General features: G+C 47.9%; 1 protein-coding gene across 1 annotated transcript; it reads left to right on the forward strand.

Annotated features, from left to right (window-relative positions):
- Positions 1-6,845: 6,845 nt before the first annotated feature.
- RD3 (RD3 regulator of GUCY2D) lies at positions 6,846-9,691 on the forward strand (the record flags this gene model as incomplete). Its single annotated transcript, XM_080698434.1, has 2 exons — positions 6,846-7,141; positions 9,400-9,691. The coding sequence occupies 2 exons, from the start codon at positions 6,846-6,848 to the stop codon at positions 9,689-9,691; spliced, it is 588 nt and encodes a 195-aa protein (XP_080554560.1).
- Positions 9,692-19,899: the final 10,208 nt, after the last annotated feature.

The following is a 19,899-nucleotide window of genomic DNA, read 5'->3' on the forward strand; positions in this document are numbered from 1 at the left end:
ACCCCCAGTCCTATTTTTTAGTATTTTTATTTTTTGAAACAGGGTCTCACTGAGTTTTGAAGGTCCTCGTTAAGTAGCTGAGGCTGTCCACAAATCATGATCCTTCAGTCTCTGCTTCCTAAATGCTGGGATTACAAACGTGCACCATCACACCCAGCCTTTTTTTAATTAAAAAAGTTATTTTTTTATTATTGGTGCATTGTAGTCATACATCTCTTTGTTTGTATATGCGGTACTGGGGATGCAACCCAAGGGCTTTCTACCTCTGAGTTACACCCCGAGCCCTAATTTTTATTTCTTATTTTTGAAACAGGGTCTCACTAAATTGCAACGGGCCTCACTAAGTAGCTGAGGCTGTCCAAGAACCATGATCCTCAAGTCTCCACCTCCAGAATGCTGGGATAACGCCTGGCCTTTTTGTGTGTGTGTGTGGGGGGAAGCCTGGGAATGGAACCCAGGGACATTTGACTTCCAAGCTACACCCCCTACCCTATTTTTTATTCTTTATTTTGAAACAGGGTCTCACTAAGTTGCGGAGGGCTTCACTAAGTAGCTGAGGCTGTCCGTGAACCACAATCCTCCGGTCTCAGCCTCTGGAATGCTGGGATTACAAGCGTGCGCCACCATGCCCAGCTTTCCTGGCATATTTTTAATTAAAAAAATTTTAATTGGTGCATTGTAGTCATACATCTCTTTTTTTGTTGAATGTGTGGTACTGGGGATGGAACCCAAGGGCTTTCTACCTCTGAGCTACACCCCCGACCTATTTTATATTTTACTTGGAAACAGGGTCTCACTAAGTTGCTGAGGCTGGCTTCAAACCTGTGCCATCCTCCTGTTTCAGCCTCCCAAGTGCTGGGATTACAAGTGTGAGCCACCACACTCAGCTCAGCAGCTTTTTCTGAATGTTTTGAGTGTAAGTCACTGCAGACATTCACAAACACTTAGGTATCACCTCCTTCCCAATGTTCCTCTAACCTTAATACCACTTAAAAATTTTTTTATTGATGCATTGTATCATACATCTTAATGGAGTACAAGATGGTAAAGTCATACATGCACACATCATTCATTTAGCCCTTCCCCAATTTCCTCCCTCTCACATTTGGCTTAGCAATTGACTTTGATATGCTTGTGAATGTACATCATGTATATTAGAGAATTTCCCTCTCCACCCTCCCCTCCCCCTCAGTTAGGTCGCCTTAAGAAAATTACCAAGCCTTCTCTAGCATCCAATTCATATTCAAATTTCTCCAATGGTCCTAATCATTTTAAAGGAGTCAATCCAGGTCCAGGCACCTGAGGCCGACTGTAAGTGCCACTGGCTGAGGGGGCAGCAGCATCCCTCCTAGGATGGCTGTGAGGTCACCACGGCCACCCAGCGGTGGCAGGTGGGGATCCTGAGCCTGAGGCAGCCTTGAAGCTCACACCGCAGTGGGCTCAGCCATGACCATTCATCCAGAGCAAGAGAGGGGCAGAACCCAAACTGTGCAAAGCCCAGCAGCCCTACGGTTCACAGGCTACACACAGCCTGGCGTCAGTCCCCCGGGCATGGGCCAGATCCTGAGGTACCTGGAATAAGGCAGCCACCTCTCTGGAATCTGACTAGCCAGCCTGCCTGCCTCTCCATGCCCGCTCTCCCTGTGCCCTCCCTCCCTCCATCTCTCCCCCCTTCTTTGCCCTTAAGAACTTAATCAGACTTGCAGGAAGAGCCTCCTGGGGACAGCTGGCAGCAGAGACAGAAATAGCCCTAGCAGGAACCTGTCTCTGTCAAAGTCTGGGCCCTGGCCAGAGTTGGGGCATATGGGGGTGGGGAGGGGACAGTTTAGAACATCCTCCTCCCCTCCCTGTGAGCCCCCACTGCTGTGCCCCACAGTACTCAGAGCCCAGAGAACTTGGGACGAAGGCAGGTCCAGCCTACCGGCCCTGCCTTCATCAAAACACTGTCCTCTAAGGCCAACTCAGGTCCCCAGGGAAGAGGGCGCAGGAGCCAGTGCTTCAGCTCTGCCCTGGCCAGGGTCCTGGGTGTTAAGAGACGTAGCCATCCGGGGGTCACTTCCCCTCCAGATCAGAAAGGAGGGACTGAGATCTGGAGTTCCCTGCCAGGAAGCCCCTTCCCCCTGCACACACGCTTCCCCAGAGAAGAGGCCACACGCAGGCACCTTCTACTGGCCCGGTTTCCCAAAGGTGATGGCCCAGCCTCATAGAGAAGCCTAGGTCCACCTGGCAGGGTACCACTCACCTATATCCAGTGCTTGGGAGGCTGGGATAGAAGGATTGCAGGTTGGAGGTCAGCTTCAGCAACTTAGTGAGACCCTCAGGAACTTAGCAAGACCCTGTTTCAAAACAAAAACTAAAATAGTCCCGGGGTGTAGCGTGGAGGTAGAATGCCCCTCGGCTCCATCCTCAGGAGGTTGTTCATGGGGATGTGGCTGGGCCTTGGTGCAGAGGCTGGGGTGCATGTTTGCAAGGTCCCTTAACAGTGCAGGTGGATCTGGGAGGGCAGGCTGCAGCCAGGTGCAGAGGGCCAGGGATTCTCATATGAGCCTAAGTTGTTACGAAGATATATTTGACCAAGAAGAAAGTAAAGCATATTTTATTTAACACTTTGTTTCATATGCAATTTATAAATCTAGACTATTTCCCAAAGTCTCACATGTTCAAGGTTTGATCCCCAGACGGTGGTGCTACTGGGAGGTGGTAGAAACTTTAGGGATTAGGGGCTAGTCGGAGGATGTAAACCACTGGGAGTGTGCCTTTGAGTGTACAAGTGTACAAGGGTACATCTTGTCCCTGGGCCCTTCCTCTGGCCCTCTTGGCTTCCCTGTGGCCTCCTGAGAGGTGAAAAGCTTTGTTCTACCACTCCCTCCCTGTTGTGATGCTCTGGCCCAGAAACAATGCAACCAGCCAACCACAGACTGAAACTGTGAGACAAAACAAACTTTTTCTCTGTTAGATTGTTTTTCTCAGGTACTTTGTCATAGCCTCAGAAAGCGCAATCTCTCTCTCTCTCTCTCTCTCTCTCTCTCTCTCTCTCTCTCTCTCTCACTCACACACACACACACACACACACACACACACACACACACACACCTATGACTAATGCATCACATGGCAATCCTATTTTGTCTTTTACTCCAGGATTAATCCACATCAGTCAGAAAATAAGGACTGATTCATGTGTTTATAGATGCTCATTGATTGGTGATTAACTTTGATACATTTGTTTATGTACATCATGAGTTTTAAAGAGATTCCATCCTCCCCCTCCCATCCCCTCTGATTGGTAACCTTAATTGCTCCTCTATAGGGCCCTTTCTTCAACTAGATCTCCTCCTATTACCTATTTCTTCTTAGCTTTTGCATATTAGAGAAAGTATCTGTTTTTTTATTTTCTGTGATATTTCTCTGTATATGCCGCATTGCAAGTTCTGATCCCACTCTTGAAGGCCCCAGCACTGGCCTGGACACCTGGCAGACTCTGATCCTGGCCTCGCTGGCTCCAACACTGGCCTTGCCTCATGGCAGGCCCTGATCCCGGCCTCGCTGTCCCTGGCACCAGCCTCATGCCTCGGCAGGCTCCAATCCCAGCCTCAGAGGCCCCAGCACCATCCTTGCCTCATGGCAGGCTCCAATCCTGACCTCAGAGGCCCCAGCACTGGCCTTGCCTTATGGGGGGCCCCAATCCCAGCCAGGCTGGCCCTGGCACCAGCCTCACCCCTTGGCAGGCTCTGATCCCGGCCTTGGAGGCCCCTGCACCGGCCTTGCCTCATAGCAGGCTCTGATCCTGGCTTTGGTGGCCCCGGCACTGACCTAAGCCCTCGGCAGGCTCTGATCCTGGCCTCAGTGGCCCAAGCACTGGCCTTGCCTCATGGTAGGCTCCGATCCCGGCCTCACTGGCCTTAGCATCAGCCTCACCCCTCAGCGGGCTCCAATTCCAGTCTCGGACAAGGCCTCAGCACTGGCCTTGCTTCATGGAAAGCTCCAATCCCAACCTCCCTGGCCCTGGTACTGGCCTAGCTGCCCAGCAGGTTCCTATCCTGGCCTCAGAGTCCCCAGCACCAGTCTTGCTTTGCATTGGGGTCTTGTCTCTGTCACTATGAGCAGGTCGTCTACAGATGTTCCCCCTGTTTTTGGTGGTTCTGGGGTTCCTGGAAACCCCTCTACCTCCAGCCTACACTCTCAGAGACCTGACTCTTTTTTTTTTTTAATATCTATTTTTATTTGGAAACAGGGTCTCTTAAGCCAGCGAGTCTGGCCTTGAACCAGCAAGATCCTCCTGTCTCTGCCTCCCAAGTGCTGGGATTACAAGCGTGCGCCACCACGCCTAGTGTACTTACATTTTTTTTTTTATATGAGAAAGCAGAGTATGTCTTTTGCAAAAGCTGGGATCCCAAAGACCTAGTGGCAATAAATTTTGTCTTCCCTCCAAAGGCAGAGGTCCACAGATTCACTTTGGAAAGCAGGCTCTGCTGTTCCACATGCACTCTGGCCTCTCACTCTGCGCTGAAGAGCGTGGTGGCCATGAGGGCTGATGGCTTCCAGAACACGCAGCATGTAGGCCCATCCTGGCTATGCAGGTATCCCTCTGATATCTCCGAAACCCTTTTGCCATTTAGCATGTTGTCCAGTCTTCTCGAGCATGTGTTCCAGAAGCAGCTGGTCTACTTTTGGGGAGAGTTCCTTGAAAGCTCAAGGTGGACTGGGCTGGATCTGTCTGCCCCTCCAAATTCTACCTTTGGGGCAATTTCTTCAGGAGATCAAGTTGGGTTGAATCAAATGTCTGCGTCTCCAAAATTATAGCCTCCACCTCTGCCACCAGCACCAGCGCTAGGGCCGCTGTGCTGCTGTGCCACTGCTCTGCCAGCCCCAACGCTACCACCATGCTGCCACTGCTGCCACCACCACCACACTGCTGCAGCTGCCACTGCCACCGCCACCACACTGCTGGTGCCACTGTGCCACTGCTCTGCCACTCCACCATGCCGGCAGTGCCACCATGCCGCCACTCCGCCATTCTGCAGGCACTGCAGCTCCACTGGCGCCGCCGTGCGGCCGCCTTCCACCTGGTTCTCTGCTGAGCTCCTTCCTTGCATGATATGATGTCCAGAATTCTTAAGCCTGTGCGGCAGGGGCAGTCCCCCTTCCCAGGGATTTTTCCCCCCAAAAAGTTCCAGGTGAATTGGATAGAGTTTGTCTGCATCTCCTGAGACCTGGCTGCTGCCACCGCCATCTTGGCCCCTCTCCAATATTTTATTTATTTATTTATTTATTTATTTATTTATTTATTTATTGAAGGGGTTGTGAGATCGAGCACTCAGCAGCAATGAATTTTATCTCCCTTCCAACAATGGAGGCCCACAGCCTCACCGCGAAGAGCATGATCTGCTATTCCGAGCGCACTGTGGCCCCCAGCGCAGCATAGGAGCATGGCGGCTGGCACGCTGAGTTCCTGGGATGTGCGACTGGACTCCCCACCAGGCACTGCTAGGCTCCCTCCACCATGCCCGAGGTCATTTTTCTTACAAGATATGACATTAAGAGTCCCCAGCATGCGCGGCTGAAGTGGTCTTTTCTCCAGTCCCCTCTGGGATGATCCTCCAAAACATTGCTTTTCTTGCGTGGCTGGAACCTCCTTGTCATCTTGCTTCTAATTCCGCCGTTATCCATTCTCTCCTGTGTTTTGGATAGGAAGTCACAGCTGGAAGTGTATCCTTAAGTTGTCCCAATCCGATATTAATCCAAAAATCTGGTGTCCAGGGTTTCCCTGAGGAAATGTTATCCTTATCAGCGGCCGCCATCTTAACCCTCCTTCCAGACCCACTTCTGACAGGCCAAGGGCCATGCTAGAGATGGCAGCTCATCCATCCATCCATCCGTTCATCCATCCAGTCATTCATTCTCCAAACCTGCATTGAGCAGGACCTTGAGGGAGTATGATGAGAACTTAGGTTCCCTGCTCAATCCTGATGCCCCACTTGGTGGCCCCTTGTACCCATCTCACCTGTAGCATGGCTGGGTCCTCCACCTGGGGACCTGCTCAGCCCATGTATCTGAAGCCTGCACCTGTCCCTCAGCCTGCTCTGGGGACAAGACCTGCTCTGATCATTTCCTTTGCCTAGAGCCTCCCTCCTGGTTCAGGACTGGCCATGCTTCACCATCGCGGGCGCCTCGCTGCGCTGATGTTATGGTTTTACTCATCAGATCTTGTATCCCCTGGAGAGCAGAGACCCAAATGATGAATACTGAATGAGTCAACAGTGATGGGTAAGTTAGGTTTTATCAGAATAATGCCAACCCCATACAGTTGTAACTGTTCCAGCAAAAGGCTAGAGGCATTTGGAAACCGTGTTTTCCTATTAGTCCATAAGCATTTGATCTAAACATGTGTAAGTGTGTGTGTGCGTGTATATGTGTGTTTATATACTTTTTCATCTTAAATCATAGGGACAAAATTGTGTGCGGCCATGCATAGTATGCTTCCTGCTTTGTTCAGAGTTGGTAGGGATTCAGGAAGCATTTGGGGGGGGGGGGTTAAATGCCAGATATTTTAAGGATCATTAGAACCATGAATGCATATCTTATTTCTACATAGTGCTTACAGTGTGCCAAGTCTATTCTCCACTGCTTCTCCCAGTAGTCCTATTTTGTCTTACAGAAGTAGAAATGAATGCTCACAGAGGTTAAGCACCCTACCCAATGCTGTCCAGCTGCGAGGGCAGAGCAGGTGTTTCACGGGGGTCCAGCTCTCTTCTTCCTCCTTGGTCTCCTGGGTCCTCTCCCTAAAGGACACAGGGGCCGAGGGAAGATGCACTCCTGTTCTGTCTCGGCAGGGTCTGGGGGCCATGTCCCTCCTCCCCTGGCTCAGGTGGAACGAGGCCCCACCCCGCCTGTCGTCCCGGAGCCCAGCTGACATGGTGCTGGAGACGCTCATGATGGAGCTGGTGGGGCAGATGCGAGAGGCTGAGAGGCAGCAGCGGGAGCGCAGCCACACCGTCAGGAAGATCTGCACCGCCGTGGACTACAGCTGGTTGGCCAGCACGCCCCGGCCCGCCTACGACCTCAGCCCCGGTGAGCGGCTGCAGCTGGAGGACGTCTGTGCCAAGATCCACCCATCCTACTGTGGACCTGCCATCCTCAGGTAACCTGCGGCACCAAAGGGGACCAGCTGTTAGGCTGCAGTTCCAGAGAGGGTGCTATGGTGTCAGGGCCTGAAGCCATCTGTTCCTGAGTTGGGGCCCCAGGTGTTATTTGTTAGAAGGAGCAAGGCAAGAGGAGAAGCCTCAGAGACAGTTTGGGAACCCAGGCCAGGGAGAGGCCAACAGGAAACGGGAAGCAGCTTCTGGGGCAGGCGGGTTTTGATGGGAGGTTCAAGGCTTCCAAGCTTCCTGTTCTTCTTGCCGAGATTGTTGGCATCCTCGATCTCAAGGCAGACTCCTTCTCCTTTATCAAATTATCTCCAGTATCCCTGCTTAGAGAACGTTTACCAATCTCTCCAAAATTGGTGGCTTAGTTAACTTATTTCATATCAGCTTTCCACCAGTCTGCTTAAAGGACCAGAGAGTGTGCGTGCGCATGTGTGTATGAAGGGTTAAGAGCCCTGGGACACTCAACATTTAGAGCTTGGGGACAAGCATGTTCCCGAATGTCAGTGTAACCTCACTCAAGCTGCGGCCCACGGGATCCTGTCTCCGCTGACTGGGGAATCCCAAGAAGCATGTAGTCAGTCCAACAACCAAGAATAATTTCAAAATAGTTCAAGTTCTTTTTCTGCATTTGTCTTTGTAAAGGAACATAAGTCAACAATAAACTATTTAAAAATTCCCCTTAGACTGCCCAAATCATCCCTCACCCTCTCCTTTAACTAACATATGCATCTATCATGTACCTTCTTCTTTGAAATTCCTCTTCAAAACTCCTTCTCCAGCCCATCCATGCTCCTTTGCTTTTTGTTGGCTTTGTAACCTTCCCCCTTTTTCCCAGGCTGAGAATCTTAGGCTCCTCCATTTTTCTGTTTCTGTATCATGGAAGCACCCTATATATATATATATATATATATATATATATATATATATGTATGTATGTATGTATATACCTACTCCAGAAGCACCTGGGGACAGGGATGGATGGATTCTTCAGTGGTAGTGCTGATGAGCAAATCTGAGCTGGTTGACCAAACCTAAGTGGGGAGGGCTGGGGACACTTACTTGGTAATGACTATCCTGCCACATTTCCCATTGCATGTCAAGAAGTTTGCCAAGTCCAAGTATGGTAGAGGAAACAGGTATAAATAAACTTGCTAGCACTGATTATTGAGCTCTAAGCAAAGACCTTCTAGACAGATAAAAGAGCTCAGGGACACACAGGGCCCCAGAGCACCCAGATCATGAAGGGCCCACACATGATCCTTCCCGGATGGCATGCAGGGTCTTCTGAGGAAGTAACAGGAGCCCTGCATTTGTCAGCTTTTCGTTGCTGTGACCAAAATACCTGACAAGAACAACCTAGAGGAGGAAAGGTTTATTTGGCTCATGATTTCAGAGGTTCAGCTCGTGGTCAGCAGAATCCAAAGCAGAAATACGGCAGCAGGGCAGCAGGGCATGGTGGAGAAAAGCTAGGAGGAGAGTGAGGGAGGGAGAGAGAGATACAGGAGAGAGAGGAGAGAGAGAGAGAGAGAGAGAGAGAGAGAGAGAGAGAGAGAGAGAGAGAGAGAGAGGAATGAGGAGGAGGATGACGACAACGACGACAACTGGAGACAGATACAGTTCCCAAGGCCATGACCTCCTTCAGCCCTACCCCATCTTCTTAGTTATCATCCAGTAAATGTATTCAAATCAGTAATTCATCAACAGATTTACCACTTGATGAAGTTAATCCCTAATTCAGTTATTTCACCTCTGAACACTTCTGCAGCTACAGCACTTAAGCTTTTCTGGGGGACATTCCATACATAGCCCCCCTCACCCAGACAGGCACTTCAGAGAATCACACAGGCAGTGGGTGGGGTTGGCGGGGAGAGGGTTCCTGGAAACCTTTACACAGTAAGGCTACCCTAGCACCTTATTTAACTCACCTGAATACTCTGGCATGGACAACGTTAGGTTAGTATCAGGATTTTTACATATGTGGACGCCTTAAACCTCTCAGGTAGGTATAATAGCCCCAGTTTAGAGATGAGGAGGTTAAGGTTCACTGGAGGCCCAAAATGGCAGAGCTGGGATTTGAACCCAGGATGTTCTGGGGAAGTAGCAAAGTATGGTGTTTGCTGATTGACTGCAGGAGCAGGTGGAGGTGGGGTACAGGGGTATTGGCCGAGTCAGGGCGGCTTCTCACCTGAGGTTAGAGGTCCTCCACGCCGCAGGCCCGCAGTGGCTCCAAGGCTCCCTCCTCTCTGCCCAGGTTCCGGCAGCTGCTGGCCGAGCAGGAGCCGGAGGTGCAGGAGGTGTCCGGGCTCTTCCGCTCGGTGCTGCAGGAGGTCCTGGAGAGGATGAAGCAGGAGGAGGAGGCCCACAAGCTGACGCGCCAGTGGAGCCTGCGGCCCCGCGGCAGCCTGGCCACCTTCAAGACCCGCGCGCGCATCTCGCCCTTCGCCAGCGACATCCCGACCATCTCCGAGGACGTGGAGCGCGACGCACCGCCGCCTCCGCGCACCTGGAGCCTGCCCGAGTTCCGCGCGCCCAAGGCCGACTGACCCGAGGGCTTGAAGGGCCGGCGACCCGGGCATGGGTCCTCCCTGCCCACTCCTGCCAAGGACCCCAAAGAGGCGGCCCCGCCCCAAGTCACTGGTGTAGCATGGAGTGACCTGTCCCCATCCCACCCGCGTCGGGACGGGAGGAGTCCGCTGAAGCAGCCCCTTCCAGCCTTCAGAGGCCGGGCCCCATCTTCCCCTCTGTCTGGAAGGAGGAGAGTTGCCCGCCTTTTTGGCAAGACTTGGGTTCTCACCCCAGCTTGGGGGATGTCCTTTCTGCCCCTCCCTAGGTATTGATAAGGGACTTATTGGATGGTGTAGTTCTCCGCTGGCGGCTGGCTGATCTCACACAGGGTGGGGTCACAGCCTCTGACGCAGAGCTGGGGGTGCGCAGAGACCTTGGCACCCACTGCTGTCTGCTAATGAGTGAGGAAGCCACGCCTCAGACAGGGACCAGCTTCTTCTGCCTTAAACTGCAGTCCGTCCTCACAGGCAATAGGAATAGTCTCTGTCCCTGAGTCCTTGAATCCCGGGCTGTGATGGGCCAGGTGGGTCTAAGGGCCAAATCTCCAGCCTGTAGTCTTATGCCTGTAGAACACTGTCAACACGGGGATAAACCCATATATTACTTGACCAAGCTTAGTGGAAACATTCATTCATTCTCATTATTTCTTTCTCTTTCCTTTCTTGAGGTTTCACTGTGTTGCCCAAGCTGTTCTCAAGCTTCTGGGCTCCTGCCTCAGCCTTCTGAGTAGCTGAGACTAGAAACAAAAAAGAGAAAAAAAAAAGCAATCTTAATTATCTGTTTTGGGATTATTTTCACTCAAACGTGGACAGAGAATCATAAGATGGTGGAAACCTCTCATTCAATGCTTTCAAGATGAAAGAGTCGATTAGCTTATTTAAAAAGTTGGGGGAAGTTGAGAATTGCTTAAGTAAAAAGATACACCTTAAACATTTACATATTTTACTGGAAGACATTAAAAAGTTCATTCAATTGCCAAACTTTGGGTGTAGAGCCAAACCACGTTGAGTTCTCTGTGACAGGTGTGGGTGTGTGACTTCAATGCTTCAGTTTATTGGTTTGTGTGTACTCTAAGTATAACAACAAGAACAAAAATAAACAAGTTTTGGAACAAAGAGAAGTAACCCTTGGTAAGCAGACAACCCAGCTGGAAGGAGTGAAAGGGTCCTGGGAGAACAAGAAGAAAAAAACCTATGAGCTGCAAGCTTTCTGGGCACCATGGCTGAGGGCTGGCACGTGGTTTAGAATGGTTTGGACCTCCTGGAGGGAGGCTCAGGCTCAGGAGGCTGGTTCAGATAACACCCATTTTCTTCCTTCCCCACCACCTTACATATACCTGTTCTCCCCAAAGAAAAGGAAGCCCTCAGGCTCTCGTGTTCTTTTAAAGTTCAAGTGACTGGCTGCCAGTGAAAATCCTCCCTGCCAACCTCCCTCATGACCCTGGAGCCACCGGCCCCCTCACACGGGGGCTGCCTGCTGCTGTGATCCCAGCCAGGATACTCAGACTCACCGGCTCTTCAAAGGTCCTCTGCATTCAGGTTGTCAAAAGCACTGCTTCCATTTCTACTTTTTATACTTAGAAACAGCAAATAGAAGGAAAATACAGTATGGGAGCCTTCTTTTGGGAGGGTGGATCATGCTCAGGACTCAGCTGGGTGGACTCTGCACTGGGCGCAACGCTGACAGTCTTAGAGGGAGGGTGGCGGTCAAGCCACCTCTTCAGTTTTACTTTGTGGTGGTTCTGACTTGTTACAGAAATTTCCAAACTAACGAAGAAGCAGAGGGGAACGTTTAAGGAGCCCATACGCACCTATCACCAAGGTTTAGTAGTTATTCATATCCCATCATATTTTAGCTTATGAATTATTAACTTTTTGTGAAGTGTTTTAATATTAATCCCAGATATAGTGACACTTCACCCTGGAATACTTCAGTATGTACTCCAAAGGAGTAAGAACTTTTTCCTCTATAATTATAAAACCACTAGGTGCTGTTGCTGGTGCTGGTGCTGCGGGTGTTCCTCCTCCTCCTCCTCTCCCTCCTCCTCTCCTCCTCCTCCTCCTCCTCCTCCTTTCCCTCCTCCTCCTCTCCCTCCTCCTCCTCTCCCTCCTCTCCCTCCTCCTCCTCTCCCTCCTCCTCCTCTCCCTCCTCCTCTTCTCCTTCCTCCTCCTCTCACTCCTCCTCCTCCTCTCCCTCCTCCTCCTCTCCCTCCTCCTCTTCTCCTTCCTCCTCCTCTCCCTCCTCCTCCTCCTCTCCCTCCTCCTCCTCTCCCTCCTCTCCCTCCTCCTCCTCTTCCTCCTCTACCTCCTCCTCCTCTCCCTCCTCCTCCTTCTCCTCCTCCTCCATACTGCCTCCCAAATGCTGGGATTACAAGCAGGTGCCACCACACCCGACTTAATTTTTTAATTTTGAAACAGGGTCTCATTAGGTCGCAGAGGGCCTCATTGTATTACTGAGACTGTCCTTGAACCTGTGAACCTGTGGTCCTCCTGTCTCAGCCTCCCAAGTGCTGGGATTGTGCCACTGTGCCCAGCCCACTAGCACTTCTAACAAAATTAATTGTAATTCTTTAACCTTATCTAATACCCAGTCCATATTCAAAATTCCCCTAACTATTCCCAACAAATGATTCTTGCAGTTTGTTTTTGAATGAGGATCTAATCAAGTCCCCACAAGAAAGTTTCGATTTGCTATTATACTTGTTCATATAGTGTTATTTAGTTCCAGTCTAAAGACAGAGTGCTTGTGGAACATTCATGTTGGTGTACAATAAGTTGGTGACTGCTCAGTAATTATAATAATTCTTCAAATTACCCTAAAGATGCTCTTTATGTATGCATATGTTACCGCAGTTCTCTGATTTCAACCCCTTTGGAAAGATACTCAGGAGTGGTATAGCTGGATCATATGGTGGATCTATTCCCAGTTTTCTAAGGAATCTCCACACTGATCTCCATAGTGGCTAAACTAGTTTGCACCCCCACCAACAGGGTAAAAGAATTTCTCTTTCCCCACATCCTCACCAGCATTTGTTCTTATTTGATTTCTTTATGCTTGCCACTCTAATTGGGGGTAGATGAAATCTCAGTGTAGTATTTATTTATTTATTTATTTATTTGGTGATACTGAGGTTTCTGGAAGCCCTTCTACCTCTGGACTACACTCCCAGACCTATTTTTTATATTTTTATTTGGAAACAGGATCTCTTAAATCAGCATGGCTGGCTTCGAACCTGCATGATCCTCCTGTCTCCGCCTCCCAAGCGCGGGGATTACAAGCGTGCGCCACCACGCCCGGCTCTCAGTGTAATTTTGATTTGCATCTCCCTGATGGCTAATGATGTTGAACATCTTTTCATGTATCTATTGGCCATTTGTATCTTTTCTTTTGTGATGTCTCTATTCAGTTCACTTGCCCATTTCTTGATTGGGTTGTTTTGAGTCTTTTGAGCTCTTTGTATATTCTGGATATTAGCCCTCTATCAGAGTGGTGGCTGGTAAAGATCTTCTCCCATTCTGTAGGCTTTCTCTTTAGATTCTTGATGGTTTCCTTTAATGAGCATAAACTTTTTAGTTTGATGTCATTCACTTAATTCTTGCTTTAATTTCTTGCACTTTGGAGTGTTGAGTCTATGCCCTTTAATAACCTCACAGTCTCTGGTCTAATTTTTATATGGAGAAAGAAAAGATTCAGAAGAGTCAAAGCAATTCTCAGCAATAAGAACCAGGCAGGAAGCATCACAATCTCTGACTTCAAATTATACTACAGAGCAATAGTAGTAAAATCAGCATGGTATTGGCACAACAACAAGCATACAGACCAGTGGAACAGAATAGAAGATACAGAAACAAACCCACACACTTATAGTCAACTGATATTTGACAAAGGGGCCAAACTCATATGCTGGAGAAAAGATAGCCTTTTCAACAAATGGTGCTGGGAGAACTGGCTATCCATTTGTATAAAGATGGAACTAAATCCTTACCTCTCACCGGGCACAGGACTCAACTCAAGATGGATCAAAGACTTGGACATTAGACCAGAGTCTTTTTTGGGGGGAAGGCGCCTGGGGATGGAACCCAGGGGCATTCAACCTCCAAGCTACACCCCCTGCCCTATTTTTTATTCTTTATTTTGAAACAGGGCCTCACTAAGTTGCAGAGGACCTCACTAAGTAGCTGAGGCTGTTCTTGAACTGCAATCCTCCAGTCTCTGCCTCCCGAATGCTGGGATTACAAGCGTGAGCCACCACTCCCTGCCCAATCAAGACTATCTTATGCTTTGAAAAGTAATGTTAATAAGTGACAGTGATGGTATATCAAATTTGACTTTTCATTTGATGAAAACACCTGCCACATCCAAGTGCTTTATCTTCTGAGACATGCTTGCAGTAGCACCATAAAACCTTTCCCCTTTTTCTTGCCATTTAGAATCATAACACAAAAATCTATCAAAATGATTCAGGGGAAATATTGAGAATTACAAAGGCAGGTAATGAAAAAGATTTATGTCCATTTTTTAATGTATCATTCACCAGATAGTTAAATTCAGTCCATGTCCTAATAAACTAATTTGACAACAGCTTAACACATTTGTTAAGAGAGGAAGTTAACATGCTTATTTTTAAAAGTATTGCATATTGTATTAAATTTGCAGTATAATATTTAACAAGGAACTAATCTAAAAATAAAAAACACTGAAATACTTATTATATTCAAGGTGAAATTAACAATGATTGTTTAAAGTCTCTAAAGATGCTCAAGAACTTTTATGTTGCTGAGAAAGGTGTCCAAAACCCAACAGAGACTGCAAAATTTTCTAGCATATTTTATTGTACTGAATTGCATTCTAGCTCAGGATTCCCTTGCTGGAACAAAGGCAACGTTCCCAAAGCCGGTCTCCTATCCAAGTGGAATTACATTCCAGCTGTTCTCCTTGTGAGCACATTGTTGGGCTATCCTCTTAGAAGCCACTTCTGGCCCGGGCTCTGCTAGCCTCTCACTAAGTGTCCAGGGCAAAATCACATATGGTTGTAGCTGGGCGTGGTGGCGCACGCTTGTAATCCCAGCATTCGGGAGGCTGAGACCGGAGGATTGCAGTTCACGGACAGCCTCAGCTACTTAGTGAGGCCCTCTGCAACTCAGTGAGACCTGGTTTCAAAATAAAAAGAATAAAAAATGGGGCAGGGGGTGTAGCTCGGAGGTCAAATGTCTCTGGGTTCCATCCCCATACCCAGAAAAAAAAAAAATCACATAGAGTTGAGATTAGTTAGCCTCTCCTTATGAGAAAGAAAGTGGTTCAAAATGCAAAACAGAATTGGAGAAATACATTTTTTTTTTTTTTGCGGGTCTGGGGATGAAACCCAGGGGCATTCTATCTCTGAGCTACACCCCCAGCCCTATTTTTTATTCTTTATTTTGAAACAGAGTCTCAGTGAGTTGCAAGGGACTCACTAAGTAGCTAAGGCTGTTCATGAACCATGATCCTCCTGTCTCAGCCTCCCAAATGCTGGGATTGCAAGTGTATGCTACCACACCTGGCTAAAATACACCTTCTATTCAAATTAATCAGCTCTATAATATTGCTATGGACAGAAATAGGTCATCAAGAAATTCCTTGGTTATCATATGATGATCCTTCACAGGTTGTTTTTATTTTTTTATTTTTTTATTGAGCCAGGCGTCGTGGTGCACACTTGTAATCCCGTGCTTGGGAGGCGGAGACAGGAGGATCATGGAGGTTCAAAGCCAGCCTCACTGGCTTTAAGAGACCCTGTTTCCAAATGAAAAAAATATATATAAAATAGGTCTGGGAGTGTAGCCTGGAGGGAGAAGGGTTTCCAGGAACCCCAGTACCACCAAAAACAATTTATTGGTGCATTGTAGTCATACATCTTAATGGAGTACAAGATGGTAGAGGAATGCATGCACACATCACTCTTTTAGTCCTTAAGAACTTTGGGGCACATTTTCTCATTTGATCTTGACCAGAATGTAAAACGCATTATGTTTAGACTCAGGTTGCAGCTTGCCTAGAATTGAGAGCCAGGGTTCCTTCCCTAGCCCGCACTGCCTTTCAGCCTTATACATCCTCTGGTGCTCCCAGAACAGTCTTCCAAATCCTCCACCACTGCACTGACCACACAGATGTAAATATATATGGCTTGCTCTCACTCCTTCACCACATTTCTGCCTCCAGTGGTTAGTGAAATGTGGAAGTACAGGAACCAGGTCTTTTGTGCCTGTGTCCCTACTTTCTGGGCACACAGTAGGCACTTTACAAATGCACTTAATGAATGGGTGCATATGGGCACCAACACAGAATTTACCTGTGGGTAAATTTACCTGTTGTGCAGCCACACAGGATTCATGCTTGGTTTAAGGGTTTGCTGTTACTGCCTTGAAATTCTTCACAGTTTTTCAGCAAGGAGCTTCAAATTTCATTTTGCATTTATATAGCTGCACATTTTGTAGCTCTTCCTTATAGCAACCATAATTGGGAAGACCAGGGTTGTCACTGACCAGAGGAGTTCATTTAGTGGAATATGCTCCCTTCTCCCTCTTTTCTTCCTCTTCCGCTTCTTCCTGTAGTTTCTCTCTCTCTCTCTCTCTCTCTCTCTCTCTCTCTCTCTCTCTCTCTCTCTCTCTCTCTCTCTCTCCTTCTTTCTCTCTCCCTCTCTCTCCCTCCCTTCCTCCCTCCCTCTCCCCATCACTCGGTCTCTCTGGGTGGTGGATGACTATTCTTTCAATCTACCCACATCATTTTCTACAGATAGGAAAGATGGCTGCTGGCGTCCAGGCTGACAAGACCACACTTTAACACTCCCAACACCCAAATACTAATCCCAAAGACAGACCAGGCAGGTCCTGGCCAGTTGTTTACCCAACCTGCTTCTTCCCTCTCCCAGACCCACAACTGGATGGCCCTCGGGGCCTCCCTTACCTGGGCAGGTGCCATGTGATAGAGTTTGGCTGATGGGATGTGAACAGATGTGAAAGGCTCCATGTTTGATGTTGCCCAAAATATCTCCTTAAAGTGATTATCTTCCTTTCCCATTTGTTGACTGAATGGAGAAGACTCTGAGGCCCTAGAAGAGTGGGCAGCCACAGATGAAAGGAGCCTGAGCCCTGGAATGACCACTGGGAATTAAAGCAGAATTACAAGTACACTTCTACTTATTAAGTCACTGAGATTTGGGGGTTTACCTTTGCTGATGTTGGGGTTACCCATCTGTAACCAACACACAGGCTGATCACTCCAGCTTGGGATGTCTGCAACCACTAGACAAGTACCACTGCTGGGGATGAGGTATTACAACCCAGCTGGATCATATGTCTACCTGGGACCCTGAGGCACCAGATCACAGCCCCATAGGAGCCATGTGAAGTGAAAGAGGGTGCTATTGCTACAAGAAAGTAGATGCTGCTGGGCGTGGTGGCACACACTTGTAATCCCAGTACTTGGGAGGCTGAGACATGAGGATGGCAGATTTGCAGCCAGCCTCAACAACTGAGTGAGGTTGTGTTTCAAAATAAAAGAATAAAAGCTGGGGGGTGGGGGTGGCGCACGCTTGTAATACCAAGATTTGGGAAGCTGAGACAGGAGGATCGCGGTTCAAGGACAGCCTCAGCTACTTAGTGAGGCCCTTTGCAACTTTAGCGAGACCCCGTTTCAAGATAAAGAATAAAAAATAGTGCTGGGATGTAGCTCAGAGGTAGAATACCCCTGGGTTCCATCCCCAGTACCACAAAAAATAAAAGAAAATAATACAATAAAATAAAATAATATTAATAATACTAATAAAATAAAACAATACTACAGTTGTGGTATAGCTCGAAGGTAAAATGCCCCTGGGTTCTATCCCTAGCACCACACACACACACACACACACACACAAAAAAAAAAAAAAAATCAGAAAAGAAAAAAAGTAGATGGAAAACTATATTAGACCACCCCCTCAAAACCAGTTTCTGAACCTTTGAATGAGAAAGCAATCTAAAATCTCAAAGATTTGAAAGTTACTCTTTGAAAATAAGAATAGATTAATATTAAGTGTCTTCCCTTGTTACTATTGTAAATCATCTTAGTTCTTTCAAATAACTTAATATCCCCTTTCATTCCAGAAGCTTCTCCCCTGCCTTTACTTTTACTTCAAGGGCCACATAAAAGGCTCCAGCTGAAGGTCTCCTGGATGAGCAAACTGGGAGTCCCCCTCCTGCTGCCCGCTCGCTCTGGGGGCCCAGGTGCAGGTCTCTCTGGGTGGTGGACGACACCACAGCTGCTCACTGCCCTCTGCTTTCTGAGGGGCGCTTCATTTAGTTGCGCGCTGTCTCACCGTCTTCTCTTAAAAAGCGTCCTCTCCTTTACCCATCAGCATTATTTGCCTTTCCTGGGGGGCGGGGAGGAACTTCAGAGCACATATAAAATTTTTAAAATTTGGTGGCCGCTGAACATTCTGGACTAGGTTCTCACACAGAGGCTCCCTCTTACATCTCTGCAAATTACTCAGCTCTTTGAGGCTACTGTTCATCTGTGCAATAAGCACAGCTACTCTGTTTCCTCCCAGGCTTGCGGTGAGGTTAAAATAAGATCAAATGCTTTGCAAAGCATAAAGGAACTTTCAAATCTAAGATCTTCCATCGTCTGTGACAGCCCTCCCTTCAATTAGAATGGAGAACAGCAAGTCGATTTGACCTTCCTTCCTCTGGAGTATCCTGGCTTGGCTCCTTAACCATCGTCCTGTGCCCAGTTTCCCTGGCCTTTCAAATCTGTAGTCCGCATGCTTGGTTGTACATAGATCACCTGGGAGCTTTTTGATATTCCAGCACCTGGGCCACACTCCAGAGTACCAAAGTAATTAAATCAGAAACTCAGGATGGGACCAAAGTATCAATTTTTTAAATCTTTCTTGTTGATTCCACTGTGCAGCCAAGGATGAAAATAATGGTGTGTGTGTGTGTGTGTGTGTGTGTGTGTGTGTGTGTGTGTGTGTGTTTTACTGGGGATTACACCAAGGGGCATTCTACCCCTGAACTATACCCCAAACCTCTTTTTATTTATTTTTGATTCTGAGAATCAAACCCAGGGTATTGTGCGTGCGAGGCAAGTGCTTTGTCACTGAACTACATTCCAGCCCCTTCTTTTTTGTATTTTTAAAACAAGATCTTGTCTTCACTAGACGACGAGTCTTGATAAGTTCCTAAGGCCATCTTTAAATCTATAATCTTCCTGTCTCAGCCTCCCAAGTACTGGGATTACAGGTGTGAGTCGCCACGCCCAGCTGAAAACCATTTAGATTCCTCTTTCTGGAAGACTCATAATTATTGGCTCATCTGAATCTATGTTGGTCTAACGCACGCAGCCTGAATGATTTCATTTTAATAAGAGATCTATGCACTCTTGAACTACTATGGTGGCCTCATGTCAGAGGAAGATGGCCACAAGGTTGTTTGTCACATTCATCATCTGTGATGGATGTTTATCCTCGACAGGACTGAGGAGCTGTTTGGAGGTGAGATAAAGTATGCAAATACAAATTTTGTGTGTGCGGAAGGAGAGATTGAACCCAGGGGTATTCTACCTCTGACCTATATTCGAGCTATTTTTTATTTTTAATTTTGAAACAATGTCTCGTTAAGTTGCAGAGGGCTTCACTAAGTAGCTGAGGCTGTCCACAAATCTGTGATTCTCCTGTCTCAGCCTCCCAAGTGCTGGGATTACAAGTGTGCACCACCACATCCAGCTACAAATTCCATTTTATAGCAACTTCAAAGACAGGGAGGTTAATGGGAGCTAAGCTGCTTCTTATAAACTCACAAGAACATGATTGTACAGGATGACAGTTATCTGATGTCTCTTGTATTACAGACCCTACTCATAAGGCAGGAGAAAGAGAGGACATTGAAATTATGGACATTCTTCATAATGCAATCTGAGAAAAAGAGAGAGAGGTGGAAATGCATCTGGTAGAAGCACCTGGCTGGTGGGTTGTACAGGACCCTCTTCCCTTCTTGTTGTGCCAAGCGGCAGGCTGTGAGGCAGATAATAGATGAAGGGAAGGAGAGGGCACCCTGTCCTTAGGACAGTGGTGATAAGCTCTGCCTGATCTGCTGGACTTAGAAGCGGTCTTCTGACAAACCAATCCTGAGAACCAAGTTTGTTATCTGCAGAGACCCGTGATTGCCCC

The sequence above is a fragment of the Muscardinus avellanarius genome (genome assembly GCF_963383645.1).
Source record: "Muscardinus avellanarius genome assembly, chromosome: 7".
Lineage (NCBI taxonomy): Eukaryota > Metazoa > Chordata > Mammalia > Rodentia > Gliridae > Muscardinus > Muscardinus avellanarius.